This window comes from Alosa sapidissima, chromosome 1 (assembly GCF_018492685.1).
Source record: "Alosa sapidissima isolate fAloSap1 chromosome 1, fAloSap1.pri, whole genome shotgun sequence".
In the NCBI taxonomy this organism is placed as follows: domain Eukaryota; kingdom Metazoa; phylum Chordata; class Actinopteri; order Clupeiformes; family Clupeidae; genus Alosa; species Alosa sapidissima.
Window position 1 is genome coordinate 52130576 of NC_055957.1, and position 23177 is coordinate 52153752.

The 23177-nt window shown below is 42.4% G+C and overlaps 1 protein-coding gene across 1 annotated transcript; it reads left to right on the forward strand.

Annotated features, from left to right (window-relative positions):
• The first annotated feature begins 3315 nt into the window (after positions 1 to 3315).
• On the forward strand, positions 3316 to 22892 carry afg3l2 (AFG3-like AAA ATPase 2). Its single transcript, XM_042071647.1, has 17 exons — positions 3316 to 3552; positions 4263 to 4368; positions 4499 to 4567; positions 4678 to 4811; positions 4997 to 5149; positions 5249 to 5323; positions 5471 to 5595; positions 5960 to 6233; positions 8945 to 9082; positions 13867 to 14020; positions 14177 to 14284; positions 16851 to 16976; positions 17104 to 17214; positions 19673 to 19788; positions 19958 to 20158; positions 20683 to 20877; positions 21196 to 22892. The coding sequence occupies exons 1-17, from the start codon at positions 3451 to 3453 to the stop codon at positions 21436 to 21438; spliced, it is 2430 nt and encodes an 809-aa protein (XP_041927581.1). The 5' UTR covers positions 3316 to 3450; the 3' UTR covers positions 21439 to 22892.
• The last annotated feature ends 285 nt before the right edge of the window (positions 22893 to 23177 follow it).

The following is a 23177-nucleotide window of genomic DNA, read 5'->3' on the forward strand; positions in this document are numbered from 1 at the left end:
AGGTCATGTAGGTGTGTGTGTGTGTGTGTGGGGGGGGGGGGGGTCATGAGTGCTGAGGAGTGAATGAGTGCAAATTCAGTATAGTGTGTTTCACAGCTTTGTGGCTTGTGTATTCATGGTAGGATGATTTTCACGTGAAATGTAATTCCCATTTTTTCTTGAAGCCGAAATAAACCTGAGAATGTTAATCAGACATGCTTGATTTTTACTGCAGGTATACGTAATCTACACCAGCTATAGGTAAAATAACATTAACGTTAGCATTGGTTGAGTGATGGAGGCTAGTTTGATTGTTGGTGTATTTGTGAAACATAAACGCGGTTATACCGAGCAAATTGATAACAGCACTGCAATTGTCTCTTTTGACTGTCATCCCATTCTTTTCTGACCATACTGACAGGAGCTAAATTACAGCCACAACACAAACGTTCGCTCATGTGATGGTTTGCTGATGGAAGATATACAGGGCATGAATACCTGTCTATGATGCATCCTAGCCTAAACACCGCTAGGACAGGCTAGGACATTTCTGCTTGCTAAATAAAAGGTTTCTGCTCTTGACTCGATCACAGTCCTTGGCCCTGTCAGTGCTTTGTAAAATGTTGCATTAAGACCACAAAATGTCTACACAAAATAAATGTGAGCATCTGAGTTGAGGAAGAGGGATTGTAGCAGGATGAAGTGGTGTAGTGCCCACTTCTCATTTCAGCTCTGATTGCTGCATGGTGAATGGTTCTCTGTAACGAGCTGTGAGCCAACCACTATTGGTGCGCCTCTATTTAAATCCAGAATCACTTGTTACGTATAGCCTGGCGGGCCATCCTATATCATTGAAATGTGTCTGGAATCGATCCATTCACCTTGCTTAATCCAAGGGGCGGGCAGAGAATTGTCTTTCAAACTGCCTAGGCATGCAATAGGCCAGCGCTACGACCATATCCGTATCCGGTCGGCAAAACGGCAAATACATCCTTCTTCGAAAGGAATGACTTAAGTGCAAGTCCAACTCCTCAAGTTGACGCCAACGCCGATTCAAACAACCGCTCTTCGTTCGCCATAGCCACCTTGTTGTTCACCGTCGCAGGACTGTCGTCATCCTGTTAAGCCCGCCTTAAGACTCTCTAACAAAATAGAGCGCTGTGATTGGATGACGTTCACGGCGTCAGCCAATAGAAATCCCTATGGTTTGCTACTAGACGTACAGGCTGAGCAAATTAATTTGCCGCCGCTAGGGTGCGTCTAGATTTCTAGGCTACTCGTTACGAGGTGCCAGACGTCAAAGGTCCGCCCCGTTTTTGGCCTCCCTGACATTCGTCGTTGCCGTAGAATCTCTTGTGTTGGACTTCCACCTGCCAAGCGTGCAACATATACGGTGGAATTTACGCCAGTCACGCTGGGCTCTGTGAAGTAAGACCTCGCTTGAACGGGATGGCCAGTTAGCACAAGGGCGCGGCAACCATCACGCTGGTCCTACTAACACCTGAACATACTGCTGCTTTGCCGACCGCTGTTTCACCAACCTTCCACAACAACGTCTGCGGCTAGTGTGATTCGCTTGCTAGCTGGATTGGACTGTGTTCTGTGTTGTGTCCTTTGTCTTTGTGTGTGCAGTGTCTAGATGAATGAATGAATGAATATGTTGTGATTGTGAGTATGCATTGAGTGTCGGAGTATCCTGATTGACGCAACTGAGCGTTTTTGTTCGTTTTGTTTATGAATTTGTCAGTTATCTTTTTATGTTTGCAACTGGAAGGAGGCCATTTGTGTAGCGCTTCTGATACCCAGGGTGACCGCATTTGGCTCCTTTTAATTGATTGTGTTACTGTGTTATTCCTTTTATTTTACATCTCATCTCATTGTACCACTGACGGAGGCCCTCCATAGTGCTGCTGTACTGTATTTTGTGTTAACCTGTTCAGTTGTGAGTGTGTGTGTGTGTGGTCCCCTTAACCTTGTTTTCCTCTCTGTTGGTTTCCTCTCTGTTTCCCAGGAGCTGAGGCCCAAGGTGGAGGTGCAGCGTCCCTTTTGGTGGCGGGATACCCCGTGTCTTTGTGTGCCGTGCCTTCTTTTTCAATTGTTGTGACCATATTTTTCCCGTGTGTGTGAGTGCTTGTGCACGTGTGAGTGGGTGACCCCCTGGAGGCTCGCTGGCTTCCCACTGGTAAGCTTCAGCCCTGCCTATCCTTCTCCTCTTCCAGTGTATGCGCATCCATGTGTGTTGGTGCAACATGTTTGTTCATTGTCAATAAAAGCTTGATTTCCTTTTTGGAACCATGTCTCCAATTCAGTTCACGAACCTGAGTGCCTTATTGGGTTAAGGTTACTGATGTGCGAGTTATATCTTTGGGTGCAAGTCCCAACGTGACGTAGTCAGCATCTGGGCTCAAAGCCCCTAACAACCATACTTGCCACACATGGTTTAGGCTACAAAGGATAAAAGTAAAGTAAAGTAACTGATCATACTTGTAAAATGTTTTGCTTGCATAAAGGGAGAGTCATTAACTGCTCACATGTAGTTTGTGGCAATGTGGTTATCACAGAACAAAGACCTATTTTCTTACTATTCTTTCTATTCTATACACTCTTTTATTTCTTATTTCTTGTTTAGCACCTTGTTATGGGAGAACATTTTTACATTGTGTTTGTTAAAAATCGGCCGATATATCGGTTATCAGTTTTTGAAAAACTCAAATTTCGAAATCGGTATCGGCCTTCAAAATCCCATATTGGTCAGGCTCTATGAGACACACACACGCACGCACGCACGCACGCACGCACACACACACACACACACACACACATCCACACGCACAGACACACACGCATGCACGCACACACACATCCACACAATCAGACACACAGGCATGCACACACACAGGCATGCACACACGCACGCACACACACAGGCACACACACACACACACACACACACACACACACACACACACACACACACACACACACACACACATACAAGCATACAAAAGTGGCAAGAGTAGGGGATGGAGTAGAAGATGGAGACAAATTGACAAGCGTTATTTATTGTCACAGAGAGGATGTATAGGACTGAGCAGCGGTCGAATTTTGTACAGCAATGCGGTACATAGTTTAGTTTACTATGGCCTATGAATAGGTCTACACATATAGACTAATTTTCTGTCCATTTTTTTTATTTGGCCATTATAAACAGTAGAACAAACAGGCAAGTTTGTGATGTGAGAATATAAAAATAAATGAATTAAAGTAATCTATTAGGACTATAAAAATATGTTCAAACTACACAGCTTGATCAACACAACCGGAAATACTGTCATATACAGGCTGTGACGTAATCGTCTAGTGATGGCGGAGTGTGGTGCGAAGGGAAATTATATCACAGACATCGTTCGTACAAATACGATCTGTGCTTAATTTTCTGTTTTAGTTGTAATTCATTTGAAGCGGGTCGTGATGGCCCACCGATATCTCTTCTTATCAAGAGGTTGCAGGAACCTTTCCAAGATAAATTTACCTCCAAACGTCAGATCAACAAACTATGTAACGTTACGACAGGTAGGTGCAAACTAAGATTATGGAACTGACATGAAAGCCTGTTCTCTATCTATGTCATTGTAATCTAGCGTAAACGGTATACGCCTCTCGCTAAATTACTATGCTAGTTTAATTACAACGTTATTGTTTATTTAGTAGTTACTTGGAAAAATACCCTTTTAACCTGACTGTCATGAGTTGACAAGTTAGCCAGCTAAGTTAGTTGACAAGCTAACCAGCAAGGAGCCATACAGGCCTAGGAATGACATTGCGTTAGGTAACGTTTGCATTTTTCTTTACTTCCAGCTAGTAGCACTGCTATTACTAAACTGTGAGGTGGTGTCGGTCTATAGAAGGGGATGTAGATTGTGTTATCGCTTTGTTTGCATATTTGCTGCTAGCCAGTCCTTCTCTTGCTCAAGTTCACAATCGCGCAACATGGATTATGTTGTGGTTGGAGAGATTGTGGTTTGTTTTTCTCACTCAAAAATGTAACAGCTAATATGAAGGTAAATTAGTTTTTTTTACATTGACCGCTGTAGAGCGGAATTGATGTAACTATTGTAACCCATATTTAAGTTATATGTGGCTGTCTAGCTTGGTTTATGTCAACGTTATGATTCCACTCTGCACACGCTCTGATTGGTTTACATTTATTATGTAGGCCTAATGATTTTTTCCCCATGTTTGTCTCCTGTCTCATGAAAAGTGTTGATCTTATCTCATGAAAGGTCTCAAGCCAAGCTGAAACTCAAACTCCCTCTGGTCTTGAAAGAGGATCCTTGCTCTGGAGTGTTTTAGGTGCCTATAGAAGACTATGCTCTAAACCTCCCAAAGGTAGACTGTATATTAAATACTATCTGTAGTAGGGTAATAAACCTTTTAATTGCATATTAAAGGTGTACAGCAGAACTTTGTTTGTGGACAATGCTTTTGTGCTCAGCGGGCATCTCTGAATATCTTGTAGGGTTTGAGAAATATTTCCCTAACAAGACGAGCCCAAAACACAGTGAACCGAAACCAGCTGAGGCTAAAGGCAAGTGTTTTGTTCTACTCAGTTCTGTAGGCAGAAGTGTGTCTTATCTTTTGTTTCTTTGTCCCCTCACCATTAAAAGTTGTTAAAAGTTGTTAATTGCATCATCTCAGAGGCCAAGCCAAGTAATGCCAACAGAGCTGGTAGGTCCAGTGGTGGTGGCGGTGGTGGTGGTGGTGGTTCGGGAGGAGGAGGAAAAAGAGGAGGAAGAAAAGATGAGAGTTCCTGGTTTAGCCGTCTCCAGAAGGTAAGATTGTAGTCTGTGTAGTTTATTTTTTGTCTTGCAATATTGGTCATCTTGCCTGGATAATACCCCATCAGTGGATATGCCAGAGCAAATGTAATGAGCTCTTAGATTCATGTGCTAATATTGTAGAAACCACAGTCACTATTAAGAAGTAAGCATAACTATGATTCTTTTGGTGTGTTCAGGGTGAAGTGCCATGGGATGACAAAGAGTTCCGTGCTTTTTTCCTGAGCGGAGCTGCTTTTTGGACAGTTATCACTTATTACTTCTTTTTCCGAGATGGTGGGAGGGAAGTTACCTGGAAAGACTTTGTGAACCTGTATCTCTCCAAAGGCGTTGTAAGTTTTGTTTTATTTTGTAGTTAGTTAACTTACTTTGTGTGTATGTAAGAGTGTAACCTCTGAAACATACTGACATGAAGTGTAACTTTTCATCAGGTTGACAGATTAGAGGTTGTCAACAAACGGTATGTCAAAGTGGTATTTGCCCCAGGAAAGACCCCAGTTGATGGAGTGAGTATTGTTTCTAATCAACATTCATGTTTTACTGATAGTATCTTCTCACTATCAGATGACACATTTATTATCATTTATAACCATGGAAGACTGACTGTTTCTGTATTCTGATTACCCTTTCCACTCTTTCTGTTATATCTGCAGCAATATGTCTGGTTCAACATTGGGAGTGTGGACACATTTGAGCGTAACCTGGAGACAGCCCAGATAGAGATGGGCATTGAAGGGGAGAACAGGCTCCCAGTTGTCTACTCCACTGAGAGTGATGGGTAAGGCTCCCCTAGAGATGCTATAGTTTTTACAAAACACTTAATACAGATGAGTAGGAGGGAGCCAGAACTGGCCATTCATAATACATTGAGATTAATACACAGAGGTGGCCTGTACATGGGAATGCATAACTTTTCTAACTTTACATTCCTCTTTATGATTAAAGCATGATCTGATTCTGGTTTATTGGGCAATTTGGTTAATACATGTTTTTTTTTTAATTAGCATAAAATACTGTCCTGCAGTTTATACACAATGTGGCAAATACACGGGACATTATTATATAGTTGTGGCACTCTTAAGAGTCTAAGGGAGCTGCAGAGGACACTGCTCTATGACCCTGCCTATGTCCTGCTCCACCAGGTCCTTCCTCCTCAGCATGCTGCCCACTGTGCTGATCATCGGCTTCCTGCTCTTCATGCTCCGCCGTGGTCCTGCAGGAGCTGGCAGACCGGGCAGGGGCATGGGCGGCCTGTTCAGCGTGGGCGAGACCACCGCCAAGGTGCTCCGTGACGAGATCGACATCAAGTTCAAGGATGTGGCGGGCTGCGAGGAGGCCAAGCTGGAGATCATGGAGTTTGTCAACTTCCTCAAGAACCCCAAACAGTACCAGGACCTTGGAGCAAAGATCCCCAAGGTACACTGGTCGTTTGTTCTACAAATATAGACATGGTTCTTAACCCTTAGAACCCAATTGACGCAAAGTGCGTCAAAAAACACACCCTTTCTTCTCTGTTACATTGCTCCGGAACTGTTCATCGCAGCGAGATGAAACCTTTATTGCGCGAAAGAGCAGAAGTGGGGCTTTCCAACGAGACTACACACTTGTCTGTACGATCAAGTATGAAAATAAAAAAAAATCATGAAATTAAATCAAATTGCATCATATTTACAGTCTATACTTCTCTGCGTTCACCTGCGCACCCATTACTCTCGTTTGAATTTCTCACGAACCCGTCATCACATAGATATGGCAAGCATATCAGATGAAAGAAGAGACTCAGGGCTATCAATTGGTACCATGTATATCGATCCTTCTGGCTTACGAAAACAGACGAAGTGACTGCAAAATAATAACGTCATGTACACAAACCAACGCTGCACACCCATTACTCTCGTTTGAATTACTCGCGGACCCGTGATTTGATAGATACGCATGTCAGATGAAAGAGGAGACTCAGAGCTATCATTTGATACCAGTACATCCTTCTGGGTTATAAAACAGACGAAGTGACCGCAAAATAATAACTTCATATAGCTGAACTTACCCCACATTTTTTTTGTTTTTGTGGCAAAGCATGTTTATAATCCAACGCTATCGTGTGTTTCTCTATGGCAAAGCATGTTCATAATCCGGTTTTGAGATCCTAGCAAATTCCTGCATGGCATCCAATTCAAGGCTCACATTGCATCCCAATTTGTTCAACAAAGAAACACCTTTTTTGCCTTTACTTTAGGGCTGCAGCTATCGATTCTTTTTGTAATCGATTAATCTAGCACTTTATCGATTAATCGGATCATTTTTTTTTTGCATTTTTAAACAACCAAAACACATAATGCATAACGAAAATGACATGGCTGTAAAATGATCAAGCAATTGGCACAGAGGTATTTATTCTAACTCCAACATTAGGCTACAAAACTAAGCCCATTTATTGCAATTTACCCAGTTTTTAAGTGTCAGTGCCATCAATTAAATAATGTTCAAAATGCTCTCTGTAAAATTGCAGCCTCTTGTGCATGATTTAGCTGGGCGAACAAAGCTGCCCATACTATGTTGTGAAGTGCTGGTAGGGAGAAGAGGGAAAGCAATTTAATGTATTAATGTGTAGCCTACAACAAGTTTCATGCTGTAATCTAGACCTGACATCAACATAAATATCTGTTTTATGTAGATTTCTACACCTGCAGCATTTACCATTAGGCTACTAACAAATAATTTTATCATTAGGCTACTAAAAAATAGCCTACCATTAGGCTACTAACAAATAATTTTACCATTAGGCTACTGAAAAATCATTTCTGGGATGAGCCTATTTGCTATGGTAACCTAGCAACCTGTGTGTGTGTGTGTGCACGCGTGCGGTGCGTGAGGAAAGATGAGGGTGCATGCATGTGTGTGAGGGGTTCTTTTTTAGGCATACTGTCTTGCAATTGAACGTGAATAAGTTTACTTACTTAAAAACATCAAAGCTAAATAAGCTATCATGACATCGCTACAAATACAGTATGTGATTAAAATCAGCCAACATCAATGTAGGCTATAGGCTACGTAGATAGATGATAGATAGGCTAGATAGATTGATAAATAGCCTAGCCTACTTTATTGAAGCTTGGTGAAACAGCATGGAGTGGATATTTAGGTTCTGATGCTTGTTCTTTTCCTTTTTGAGTATGTAATGATCCCAAAACTTTACTTGAAAACTTTAGACATTCTCTGCCATTTATGGATATCTTGACTCCCAGAAATTTCCCCCAGAAATTTCAGAATGTACGATTCACGCGCTAGTGGTGTGCTTCCTGAACAACGGTCCGTGTGGAACAATCAGATCCCTGCGCGTATAGTGCGCGTCATAGAAATTTAACGAGGCTTCGAGGCAGGGTTTTTGCCTCAAGTAATTTTTGTAATCGAGTTATTCGAGTAACTCGATGAATCGTTTCAGCCCTACTTTACTTTGTTCATGGCAATGCAGTAAAAAGTTGAGAATCATTATGAGTGTATACACCATATGCATGTAGGCTAACACGCAACCTCGGGTCAAGTCAGGTCAGATCAGTTCGTGTCACAGATATGGAGCGCAGAAAGGTCATTTTTCATCACTAAATAAAAAATGGCATTTATTTCCGTAAATCACACACCACATATTTCTGTAAATTGCTCAGCCCCTGAGTATCCCTCTAACATGGCAATTGTAATGCCCGATTCAGGACAGTCTGCCCTACACACACATGAAATGCATGTAGAGCTGTGAGCTTGCTGTGGTGAGATACATGTTGAAATATAAGAATTTTTATAATACGCATTTTATATTTTAATTTTTTAAAAATCTAATTAAAAATTAATGCTAGTACTAATACATGAAATGATGGCAGATCTGGATAGCCTAGACTCTGCCGAAAAAAAACAATATATAATATGTGTGTGTGGCACTTACAATGACCAGAATAAATCCTTATGAATAAAGGTAGTGAAAATGCCCTAAAAACAGCTTAGGGTTCTAAGGGTTAAGGAGTAGCCTCTAGCCTCATGAAGGTTGAATATCATCTTAATGCCCTTGTCGTCCATTTGAATAAATAGGGATTATTTTGAGTAGTGCTCTAACGCCTCTGTATTTGCTTCACTGATAGGGTGCTATTTTGACTGGTCCTCCTGGAACCGGGAAAACGCTGTTGGCTAAGGCCACTGCAGGAGAAGCCAACGTGCCCTTCATCACTGTCAATGGGTCAGAGTTCCTGGAGATGTTTGTGGGCGTGGGTCCAGCCAGGGTACGTAATGTTGGCCGTGTGTGCCTTGATGCTCATTTATGGCCTGTAGGTATGCCTGGTCCTAGTGTGTGTGTGAATAAGGTACTTAGATCTGTCACTTAGTTCCTTGCTGTCAGTGGCCAAGGATTCCTAGAATGACTCATTCTGCTATGTAGGAATGTCACGCCAACTGCACGGAAACTGCAGAAAATCCACCCTCTGAATGCATGGCAAGTTTTGTGGAATTCTGTTCGTGGGGCGCCATACAATAAATGAATATATGTAGATTTAGTGGCTGTACACCAATCGGCCTGTAGATGGTGGTGTTGAGTGAAGGGCTGCCCACACCAGCACGCACATGCATACATTCATATTCACACACCGGTACATAAACACACCCACACGCACATGCACAGGCACATACACGCACACACACATACACATAAACACACACACACGCACATACACGCACAGGCACATACACGCACACACACATACACATAAACACACACACAGGCACATACACGCACACAAACAGGCACATACACGCGCATACACGCACACACATGCACACACCCACACGCGCATACACGCACACACGTGCACACACACGTAAACACACGCACACACACACGTAAACACACGCACACACGTGCACACATACACATACACACACGCATACACACTCATGCACACACATACACACACAGGCACGCATACACACACACACACATATGCCCACACACACACACATATGCCCACACACACACACAAATGCCCACACACACACACACAAATGCCCACACACACACAAATGCCCACACACAAACGCACACACAAACGCCCACACACACACACACACACACATAAAGACACACATAGACACGCACACATGCATAAACACACATGTGTACACACACACACACACACACACAAATGCCCACACACACACACAAATGCCCACACACACACACAAATGCCCACACACACACAAATGCCCACACACACATAAAGACACACATGCACACACATAGACACGCACACACGCATGCACACATGCATAAACACACATGTACACACACACACACACACACACATATGCCCACACACACACAAATGCCCACACACACACACACAGACACACATGCACACACATAGACACGCACACACACATGCACACATGCATAAACACACATGTACACACACAAACATACATACACACTCATGCACACGCACACACATACACAAACGCACACACACACACACACATACACACACACACACATACACACACACACATACACAACTCAATACCCCCATACACACACTCACAAGCGAACACACACACACACACACACACACACACAAGCACCCATAAACAAAACACACATGCACATGCTTTTACATACACAAAAGTGGCAAGAGTAGGGGATGGAGTAGAAGATGGAGACAAATTGACAAGTGTGATTTATTTTTGCGAAGAGAAAGGGCAGGACTAGGCGATGGTCATATTTTATACTGCTCCGCAGTCAGTGATGCCAGTAGCGCGTTAGTCTCATTTTGACCACTTTTTTTGGTAACGAGTAATCTAACGTGCTACTATTTACAAACCAGTAATCAGATTAAAGTTACTTATCTAAGTCACTGCGTTAATATTTTTGTCATTTTCCTTAGTAAAAAGATATATTATTTGCTTTCTTCTTGTCTCGGGGATTAATGTCATGTAGGCTATGCTCATGTTTTCAGCATGAGGACGTGTAAAACCACGCAGCGACACAAACGTATAGGCTAAACAACAATGGAGGGAGGAGAGAGATGCACATTTTATCTATACAGTCATTATTATGAGTTTGTGTCAGCTAAACATGACAACATTAAGGTACATTGTAGCCTATACATTCTGTGCTGGCGACAAAGTGCTGTCTAGCTAGACATCCCAAGTCTCCCGAAGTTTTGGGAGTCTCCCACATATTGATAGCGGCTTTCTGACACCCGTAAATTACATAAAATCTCCCGGAACCTAGAGCAAACAAGAGCACGCAAGCCAGACCGGACTTCAAATCGCGTGTGCATCTGAGTTTAACGCGCACAACGGAGAGGGAGAGAGAGAGGAGTGGTGCGTTTGTGCCTGAAGCGCATCCAAGACAGAGAACATCCTGGTCTTTTTTGCTAAATCAACCAATCAGTTTTCAGTGTAGGTGGGCTTATATCTCCCGAACTTAATTAATCAGTTCAGTCAGTGTATCTAGGAACAGGAGCATCATGGCAGAGTCAGTGCCCCTCAAAAAGGAACATTTAAGACCCATTTCACATCAGACTGCACAAAAGTGTACCTAATTGTCTCATATGAGTAAAACATAATGATAGTCTTGCACACTGCACTGTTTGTAACAGTGACTTTAGCATTGCTCACGGCGGGTTAAATGATTGCAAAAGACTTGTTGAGGTGAGTTTAACAAGTGTAATTTAATTTGCATATTACTCTAGGTTTTTCTACTCTATACTAGGTGGCTAGTTGCCAAGGCTACATGAAAAGGCCAAACTACCAAAATCTACATATTTTACTATCACAATTTCTATCAATAGGCCTTTCTTATTTGGTGTACTGACTAGACATTATTGAGCAAACATCTGAATTTCAGTATCTAAGTAGGTTAAGTTAGGATGTCTGCTATACATTGTTGACATTACTGTTAAAATGCACTTCCAGTATACTGAGTATTGGCCAAACCGGTTATCATTTTTATGTTGAGGCGGTGGGGGTGTTGTCGGCAGCTGCTGAGAGTAACTAATAAAGTAACTTGTAATCTAACTTAGTTACTTTTAAAATCAAGTAATCAGTAAAGTCACTAAGTTACTTTTTAAAGGTGTAATCAGTAATCAGATTACTTCTTCAAGGTAACTGTGGCAACACTGTCTGCAGTACATCTAGTTTCATCTAATGACGCAGAAAACATAATGAGTTGCATCCACATATCCTTCTTTATGCACTATGCGCAACTATTTGTTCAATAGCCTAAGGCGGGGATCATATTAGCCAGCGGCAAGCGGCAGGTTTCCTATTGTTCTCTATGGTTTGGCAGCGGAACGTGGGCAACGCTGGCGTAACGCTCACGTTGAACAAGCTGAGCGTTGAACTTGGTTCAACTTTCAAAGCGCAACGCGAGCGTATTCAATTGACAAACCGTTTGTGTTGCTTAGGAACGAGACAAAACTTATTATGGTCTGAGCGTTGCGTTACGTTTGCTGCTGCCACTTGCCGCTGGCTGATGTGATCCTCGCCTAAAACCATGAGACTGAAGCCAGCAGCCATACCAACTGATACCCTGTCTTTGCTGAATTACTGAAGTTAGCAGGTGTGAGCCTTGTTAGTACTTAGATGGGAGACCTCCTTGGAAAACTAGGTTGCTGCTGGAGGTGGTGTTGGTGGGTGGCCAGTAGATGGCACTTATCGCAAAGAGTAGGGGGTTTCCCAGTGTCCTGGTTAAATTCCCAACCTGGCTCATTCAATCTGGCCCCCTAATTGTCCCACAGTGTAATTGGCTCATTCACTCCCTCACTATCCACCTCAAGCTGGTGTGTGATGAGTGTTCCGGCGCATAATGGCTGCCATGCATCACCCAAGTGGGTGCTACACATTGGTGGTGGTTAATGTGAAGTGCTTTGAGTGTTGTGAAAAAGCGCTATAGAAATGTAATGTGTTGTTGTTGTTGTTGTGAAGGCTAATTATTACTTTCACATTCTTCTTAAAGAGACAGGCACTCAATTAGACCTAATTGAAAAAATATAATGTCCGCAACACTGCTTTTGACTCCCAATTATTTAATTCAACGTTTCAACCCTGCTGGGTCCAATTATTTCAAAAATAATTCCGTGGAAATGCATGGATTCCAGTTGCTGCTACTGGAAGAAAATTTCCACAGAATTATTTTTGGAATCTGATCCCTTTTCATACCTGTTCATTCTTACTCGTCGCTCGACTTATTGTGATTAAATTCAAGATGGCTGCAAACGCTAAACTCTGTGAAGATACTGTCTGTATAAATCGTCTTGTAAGTAAACTACCAGTGCTTTTTCAAAGTTCTCAATGTCTCGTTTTAAATGTCAAGGCCCTCGGAAGTCTACCAATGAAGTATGGAGCTTCTTTGAGCCTCGTAAATGGTGTAAAACAGTGATTTATTTGCATGGCTAGGCCGATGCCCGAGGCACCCCCATCGAAAAACTGTTGGTAGCATTGGCTAACTAGCGCCAGATTTCTGAGTGCAGGGGACAAGCCGAAACTATGAGACATACGTTCACACTCAGTATCATGTTTCAACACGCTTCATGTCAAAATCACACCGGAATTCTCCTTTAAAGACAAGTGTAATAATTTAAAAATCAATATGAAGTATTCAAATTGCTAAATATTTTTAGCTATTAGTAATTATGCAGATCATAGAATACTATAAATTTATAACAAATATATAAACGTATAAACAAATATATGAAACATATGACTTAAACCATAATTTTCCGTGTGTGTTACTCTAGTCTAGCAGACTCTAGGATAACCACTGATACTTTTTAAAAAGTATTGAAATCGAAATTGTTGACTTGGTATCTGTATCAAAACAATATTTTTGGTATTTTGACAACACTGTCTGAGGGTTGAGTGTGTACATTATGAGGTTATATCTCCATTTTTTCATGTTTTGGTCACATGCACTGAAATAAATGGCTTTAACAAACTGTATATTCTGAATGTTTGATTGCTTCATATCTCTTCTGGATCTGATCCTAAAGTCCCTCGTGTCATTGCTCAGGTGCGGGACCTGTTTGTACTGGCACGTAAGAATGCCCCCTGCATCCTGTTCATAGACGAGATCGACGCAGTGGGGAGGAAGCGAGGCCGTGGTAACTTTGGAGGGCAGAGTGAGCAGGAGAACACTCTCAATCAGTTACTGGTGGAAATGGATGGTGCGTAGCCCACTCCTCACTTGCATTTTGATTCTAGTTGTCTTTCTTATCTTGATTGCTTTCAAGATCAGAATCCATCGAATCTATTATGAAAGATGTTTGATTGAGACTAATTTGTAAAAAACGTTTAATAGTGGTTCCTGCCATTTCTTTTAGGCTTTAACACAGCGACTAATGTAGTTGTCCTGGCTGGAACTAACAGACCAGACATCTTGGACCCGGCACTAATGAGGCCTGGTCGCTTTGACCGACAGATTTACATAGGTATGTATTGGAGCTGATATACAGTCTCAACAGTAGACCGACCATTTTAATATGAAATGCCGCTGATATTGCACATGCAGCAGTCATATTGAAATTGTCCCTATAGCCCAGTTAATGCATATGTTTTAGGGATGTACATATCAGGCAAAAATACAATTCGATAATTACTGAGAATTAGTCCACTAATATTCAAAAGTTGAGTTGTGTTTTTCTTTTATTGAGAGATTGAATAGGTACAGTGTTTACAGTAGGATTTGGAGCATTATCAGTACCTTGAGGTTACATAAGGGCATTACTTAAAATATAAAGACATGTCTTTTATTTCTTTATTTCTTCATTTTTGGAGATAAAATTATAATCACATTAACTATTCAATATTCTATAATTAAATCAACTATTTTAATATTCGAAAAAGGTGACTGATCCCTAATATCTTTCTCTGGTTAGTTTAATTTTGTAAATCATTTATTTGAAAAAATAAAAACACTGGTGATTGAGGGAATTTGGGCCGTTTTCTCCCAGTAGTTACTGTACAACGTTGTTAACCTGCACTGGGCAACATCCTCTAGGGGTCGGCCGGTATACAGCCAGTACGACACTGTGCAATAGGTGTGACAATAGGTGTGACACTGCTCCTTCTGTCAATTAAACTGGCAGTTTAATTGACAGAAGGAGCAGTGTCACACCTATTGCACAGCAAGGCCGCGATCAGACAGGACGCAGTTTTTGCAATGAGATCCGCCTTTTTTATGTTGTGTCGTACTGGCTGTAAGCGTTTTTGTCAAGTCCGTTTTATTTAGTATAGCGCATTTAACATGCACAGAGTGCAACCCAAAGCGCTCCACATACAAGACATTGACACAAAACAAAAGACAATAAGACAAAAGATGCCGGACGGAGCGGCGTAGTCGCCAGCGTTCCCGTGACACTAAGACACACAAAAGAGACAACACAGCAAATTGAAAATAAATAAATAAAATAGATAAAATAATAATAATCATGTTAAAATTAGTCCAATTTCCAACCGGCTGAAAATGTCCAAGGGCAATGATGACCTGCGTGAAACTGCGCACAGCCAATGCAAGATCAACGCAGAGAATTTACTGGCAGTCTGGAGAGAAGAGCACTGGAAGAACAACAGTCTGAAGTCATGATGGGCTACCTTCCTGCTGATCAGCAGCTCGGTGGCTTTAGCAAGGACAGTTTGTGGCTTCATGGCTCCCGACGCCGCCATCAGAGCTCCCCACATCAGCACTCAATCCAGACTACAGGCACCCAGCGTCAGAGGCTATACGTTAACCTTATGGCAGCTTGGCAGCTGCAGATCTCTCATAGAGTAGGCCCATTGAGCAATCTTTCCAGTCCAGACAGAGGATGTGCAGCGTCAGATGGAAGAGGGACGGCTAGTCAAGGCAAGCTCATCAGCCCAGTCAAATAGAAACTAAGGTTACCGTTAGAGAAGAATAACACAAAAACTATCAAGAATAATAAAAATAAAGGGTGAAAACATTTAACTTGACAAATAAATACAAAAAAAAATAACAGAACATTACATAAAATTACGAACATTACATAAAAACAAACATGATGCCAAACGGAGCGGCGTGTCTCGCCAGCGTCCCCGTAACCTAGCAACTAGCTGCTTATGCGCCCAGATTTCATCGCATTTGGTGCGCCTGTCGCATCTCACGTTTTTGCCACCTTAAATTGGACAAATGTTCAACACAAAGCTGAAAAGCGCCTCACATCATTTGCGTTTTTATGGTTATGGGACTTTGCAGACGCCTTTGTCCAAAGCGACACACAAATACAAAAAAACAACATAATATTTAAAATATAACAGGGAACAGATTAGAATGTTGGTCAAACTATAATAAGGAGAATAGCAATAATAAACAACAATGTCAATTCAATAAATAGCCTAACAAAATAAGCAATGAAAATGAGGGGAAAAGCAATAATAAACAATAGTGTCCATTCAATCAATAATATAAAAAACAATGACATGGTAAGACTATATTAAGGAGAATATAAATAATAAACAATAATGTCAAATTAATGAACAGCCTAATGGAAATAAAACAATATTATACAAACCATAACGCATAAGAAGCGCTTAAAGAACTAAGGTTTTTATGAAAACATGGTGCACCTCGCATTTTACAAGTGGCAAATTGCGTCCTGTCTGATCGCACCCCAACAACACTGGGCTGCCCACAGATGTGCCTGCCTGTTAATCGGCTTATGTGCTCAGGCATTGGCTAATGCTGATTGTTTTAAACTGGCAAAAATAACCCTGTAATGACATAATTTTTATGGAATAATTGCCTTTTCTGAAATAGAACCCCGAATGTCAACAATGAAAACAATCCCACAATGAAACAATCCCACAGAGCATGGCCGTTTTACTACTGTGAAAGGATTATCTCTCAAATTCAATTATGGCAATTACTGAATCACATCAATCAAGCAGCAATGGCTTTATTTTTCAGAGGTTCTCTTCTGAGACCAGAAAGCAAAGTGTATGTCTAAAGAAACAGTTATGGTCATCTTATTTGTCGTTCAGGTCCTCCAGATATCAAAGGCAGAGCCTCCATATTCAGAGTGCATCTCAGGCCCCTTAAGCTGGATGCAGAGGTGGATAAAGATGCTCTGGCCAGGAAAATGGCTGCTCTCACTCCTGGTTTCTCAGGTGAGAAACAATCACAGATTTAACATGAAATTGCTTTGTGTGGATTTGGCTAGGGTCTGTGCTGTTTTAAGAGCACAACTGTGACGTCCATGTGTTGACTGTTATCTTCTGTGCTGCTGTGTGTCAGGTGCGGACATTGCCAACGTCTGCAATGAGGCAGCGCTGATTGCTGCCCGTCACCTCTCCGATGCCATCAACCCGAAGCACTTTGAACAGGCCATCGAACGTGTGATTGGAGGTGAGATGTCATGACGCACTTGCATGCTGCTGGCTCTGTCGGCTCTTTTCTGTCACATCGCTGGGTAAGCAACGGCGTAGGGACCCTCCCCACCTGTACATTCTGTGTCTAATCAGACAGAATCCAGGAAAATGGTTGCCGCAACATCTGACAGTCCCCGAGTTTTTCTAGATAATGTTTAGGTCCCAAAACTAAGACCTGTAAAATTATTTCATTTTTATTTATTTTTTTGGTTACACTTTACTTGACAGTATCGACATAGAGTGACATGACACTGTCATGAAGTTGTCATAAACAAGTCATAAACGTTTATGACATAACGCTTCTGTTATTAAGTGACATTCAGTTTTTACCATACTAAGCAAGGGTTAGGATTAGGATTAGGGTCAGGGTCAAGGTTCATGACAGTGTCATGTGTTCATTTTCTGATTTTTTTTTTTTTCCGGGCTTTTTATGCCTTTACTGATAGGACAGTGGAGAGTGACAGAAAGCGAATAGGAGAGAGAGCAGGGGTGGGATCCGGCAAGGACCCCTGGGCAGGAATCGAACCTGGGTCGCCAGCGTACGGTGCAGGTGCCCCAGCCAGTTGCGCCACAGCTTGGGCCAGTGTCATGTCACTCTTATGCCGATACTGTCAAGTAAAGTGTTACCATTTTTTAAAATAATTTTAACACACTCAAAAATGCCTTATCTACCTATACTGTACGCATCTTTGAGGCCATTACTATCTTAAAACATTATACCTAGTCTGTGTTGTTAAAAACTCAAGTAATATCATGGGGTGAAAAAAAAATTGGGAATAAGGTGTATGGGATAATGCATGTATGGCTGGTCATTATCGGGAAAATAAGTACAGACAGGGCGAACCGGACGCGGAGGGGTCTTGCGTCGCCTCGAAGGGACTTATTTTCGCAATAATGACTGGCGTTCCATACATTATCCCATTTATTATGATCCATATAGGGATTGTCAAAGTTTCCCTGCCCCCCCCCCCCCCCCTGAATTTTTGGTCAATGATACCCGGGGCACATGAAATTTAGTGGGTATGTAGCCCCACTAGACTTTTATGGAAACATGTTGTTTGGTCCCTGGGCCCCCCCCCCCCCCCCCCAGTTTTTCCTAAATAACTACCTGAACCGTGGCACTGAGGATGAAGACATTTTTATGGTATGTTGGTCTCAAGGGCCACATCAACCTAGCCCAAGCCCATAATCACTCATTTGTGATTTGCTTTAATCGCCTCTATCTTCAGTTAAGATGTTCAGAACTGCACCAAATTTTATGTGTATGATTAACCTGACATTCTCTGGGGGTATGCCAAGTTTCGTAGAATTTCATCCATGGGGGGGGTTAAGTTATTTGTACATTTAGTGACTGTACACTCATTGGCCTGTAGATGGTGGTGTTGAGCGAAGGGTTGCTGGAAGAGGATTGTCTCACACATACACTCTTTCTCGCAAACACACAAACAAACACGCGCACACACACACACACACACACATGTATGCACGCACACATACATGCACACACACATCCACATACACACAGACACGCACACACACAAACGCACACGCACACGCACACACGCAGACACACACACACACAGTATCCAAACAATGATAACATTTTCATTATGGCTGCTTTAGCCAGAGACCTTCAGCTACTGTACAGTGGGTCCCATTTAGAAGTATAAGTATATATACTCTTTTGATCCTGTGAGGGAAATTTGGTCTCTGGATTTATCCCAATCTGTGAATTAGTGAAACACACTCAGCACACAGTGAACACACAGTGAGGTGAAGCACACACTAATCCCGGCGCAGTGAGCTGCCTGCAACAACAGCGGCGCTCGGGGAGCAGAAGTAGCCACTAATGCTAATTATGCAAATTGCCCAAGGTGGAACTTTTAGCAACCAAGTTGAAATCCATCCACTAGGCCTATAGATGACATTTCTGCAATAAAACTTTAGGATGCTCAACATTTCTGGGTTGATCACTATTGGGCCTATGGGAGATGCAACTAGACTGTAGCCTACAGGTGTACATGTCAGTCCAGTTGCAATGGATGAACTGTGATGAACTTCCCTACTTGTGATTGTTTAGAGATTTTAAAGGTTTTATAACAGTGCTACACATTTTTTGGCTAGTGCTACAAATCTATTCACCTTTGCAGCGCCAGTAGGCTACTTTCTGTGTGGCCCACACACACACAGGCATACACAAAAGTTTCAAGAGTGGGGGATGGAGTAGTAGATGGAGACAAATTGATTAGTGTGATTTTTTTTTCGCAGAACGGATGTTCTACTAGCACTGTAAAGAGCCATATAATAAACAGAAATATTTGATAGGCCCTGGTTTTGGGACCCATTCATGATGTAGACAAAGTTTGAACAAAATCGATGCAGCAACAGCCTTATCTGATTCGACACATTCTGTGTGTGTGTGTGTGTGTGTGCAGGTCTGGAGAAGAAGACCCAGGTGCTGCAGCCTGAGGAGAAGAAGACGGTGGCATACCACGAGGCTGGCCACGCTGTGGCCGGCTGGTACCTGGAGCACGCTGACCCCCTCATCAAGGTGAGCCAAGCCGAGCTGGGTGACACTGGACAACATACAGGACTTCCATCGCTCTCGTGATATACATCGTCTTTTGTGATGGATAGACATGGTTTATTATTTGTAATTGGTAACGTAATGTGGAATGACTGGTGATGGATTAAATAATTATGATGCCCTGTGTAATCAGGTGTCCATAATCCCGCGTGGGAAGGGCTTGGGGTACGCCCAGTACCTGCCCAAGGAGCAGTATCTGTACACTAAGGAGCAGCTGCTGGACAGGATGTGCATGACGCTGGGGGGACGCGTGTCCGAGGAGATCTTCTTTAGCCGCATCACCACCGGTGCACAGGATGACCTCAAGAAGGTCACGCAGAGTGCCTACGCTCAGGTAATCTGTTGGACTGCTCACATTTGTCATTTATGCTGCGTTATACAGTCACGTTACAAAGTTAGCACACCCATGCTAAAGTTTGTGTCCTTAAAGGTTGGATTTTTCCTCATTAAGACCAGTTTCCAAAAGATTATTTTTTTTTATTCCTCTATTTAGTCAACCGTCTAGCATGGGTGTGCTAACTTTGTAAGGTGACTGTATAGTCGCTGTATGTGGTCTATTTTCATGATTTTTGGACTTTGGATCTTTATGCTTAATTATATTGCCAAAAGAGGAGCAATGCTATGTTCACAATCACTACTTAAGCAATATGACATGAGTGGTGTTGGTAAAGGATAACGCCACGGCTGTAATTCGGCCGTAGGTACCAGGCCAAAGGCCGAGTGCCGAAGGCAATTGCTTGACCGGACCTAACTGTTGTATAATGCTAAATAAATGTATGTCTAGTTTTGCTAGTAATGTAGTTTACCTCTTCACATGTATTTTTGCACTGTGTAACACATGAATGCGTATTTTCACAGATTGTGCAGTTTGGCATGAATGAAAAGGTGGGCCAGGTGTCGTTTGACCTGCCCCGACAGGGCGAGATGGTGCTGGAGAAGCCCTACAGCGAGGCCACCGCCCGTCTGATCGACACAGAGGTGCGCATCCTCATCACCGAGGCGTACGAGCGCACCACCAAGCTCCTCAAAGAGAAGAAGGCGGAAGTGGAGAAGGTACTGGGCTGCTGACAAAACAATTTGCACGTCACTAGCAATTATCCATATGACTTCACACGTCACAATAAAATTACGCATGTGAATGCCCATTGATTTGTGTGTTGTAGTATGATTAGGAGGACAGTATTATTGTGATTAAGTCATAAAGCACTTTGCTAAAAATTACCTTGACCGTAAGTCTTTGCAAGAAATGATACCACTGTGATTTTAGACAACAGAATGAAATCTTCTTGAATTTCCCCTTGGGGATCAATAAAGTATCTATCTAATCTATGCCCTCTCTTGATACCTGACCTAACTTCTCCTCGCCACCAGGTGGCACTGCGTCTCCTAGAGAAGGAAGTCCTGGACAAAAGCGACATGGTGGAGCTGCTGGGGCCACGGCCGTTTGCCGAGAAGTCCACCTATGAGGAGTTTGTGGAGGGCACAGGCAGCATGGAGGAGGACACCTCTCTGCCCGAGGGCCTCAAGGACTGGAACAAGGAGCGCAGCAAGGACAAGGAGGAGAGCACCGAGGAGCAGGTGGCGCGGCAGATTACCGGTGGCATGCCCTTCTAGAAGCCTCACCTCCTCAGGTGGGACTGCAACCAGTGGGGAAGGTCTGGACAGGTGGACTTGTGGCTGGACAGAGTGGCCTGGTGTGCTGTCTAAGGGGGAAGCGGTGGGGGGGGGGGGGGGTCCAGGACGTTGGGCTGGTCAGCCTGCTTGGGTAGATTACCCTCAGGAACGTCCAGTGGCTTGTGAAGTTGATTTTGTTGGGTAGGCAGAGAGGACGGCATAGTTGTGGATGAGAGCCTCTCTAGATCTATATTTGCTCTTCAGTAATCATCTTAGGGACATTCTTATCAGAGAGGGGAGACCCTGGGGAGCCTGATGTTTCAGTCCTGTATAGGTCTGGCACGGCCTCTATTGACGGATGCAGAAAGAAGCAATAGACAGCGGAGGTATGTTCATATTTTATAGCTCAAACAAATCCATTGTAGAATTATCACTACTGTGTTGTTTCACCCTCAGAACAGTTGAGCGCTCTGAGCTTCATTGTTTGAATACTCTTCACACTGCATATATACGTACCTTTGTTGGACTGAAACGAAATTTGACTTGTATTAACAAGAGCAGCACTTTTCAACATTTCAACTAATATTTGACAGTGAATGTACCAAAGGAGTCAGTATATCAAAAATCCAATTAATTGAATAGAGTAAAAAAGAAAATGGTTTATTGTATACTAGAGATAAATATTGCTTCTGTGAAGTGGTTGCAAAATCGTATTATTGTGCGAGGAGGAAGTTGGTGAGAGGAATAGTAATGGCTTGCAGCCTCTACATCGCAGTGTCGCCGCGGTTACAGCACTCATGGAACCTTTTGAGTAATGCTTTGCATGCATGTGCTTCCACACTCACACATCCACAGACTGTCAGCTGGCTTCACCTGCTAGGGAAAATAAGCACCTCACGCTCCATCAGTGCAGCCTGTCCAAGTGAAAGGATGTGAGATTAATAGTGAATTAAGTTTGTCACTGTGATGGACGATGTCACTCCTTAATCTGAGTTCTCCTTTTCAGTACAATTGATATGCATGATCAGAGGTGTCAGCCATCAGACTATCAGTACCAGAAATGTCCCTTTTTATGGTTTGATCATGGTCGTTTTTGATCATCAATTAACATGTATTTAACAATTAGTCGAAGTAGAAAATTAATTGAAATAGTCTTCCTCCCAAGCCAAGTTAGATGTTTTATGTTTGACAGGGCTAGTTTATACAAATCAACAACTGCTAGAGTGGATCATCACCAGACTACGCTGCAAGGTCTGCCATGTTAACAACAGATTCTCGTAACAACTTGAAAGATTTGAGGTGGATTACTTTACTGTGTTTTAATCTTATTTTAAAATATTTTGCCTGCAGTTGGTAAGGAGTTGGCAGGGGATGTATTGCATTATGCATGCAGTTAAGATACTCCTTCATGGGTAGTGAACGCTTCAGGTGGAAAATATGAGATGTCATGAATGCCAAAGCTGAACAGAACCTGTATTTATTTTCTCCACTCAGTGGATAATGTTTATTTGCAACAGGAGCTTGTGATGTGAAAATTAGTCATTGTTCAGCAACGCAATTTCTTATTTTTCCCCTTCCATTCTTGCAAGCCAGTCTTTGAAGATGATCTCTGTAAAATAATGTGTAAATGTGTATTTTGTTCAACTGTGGAAAAAAATGTTCTCGTGTTTAAAAAAAAAATGAATAAATGTATTTAAAATTATTTTTAACTGATAACCTGACCAGATGTTTCACATTCA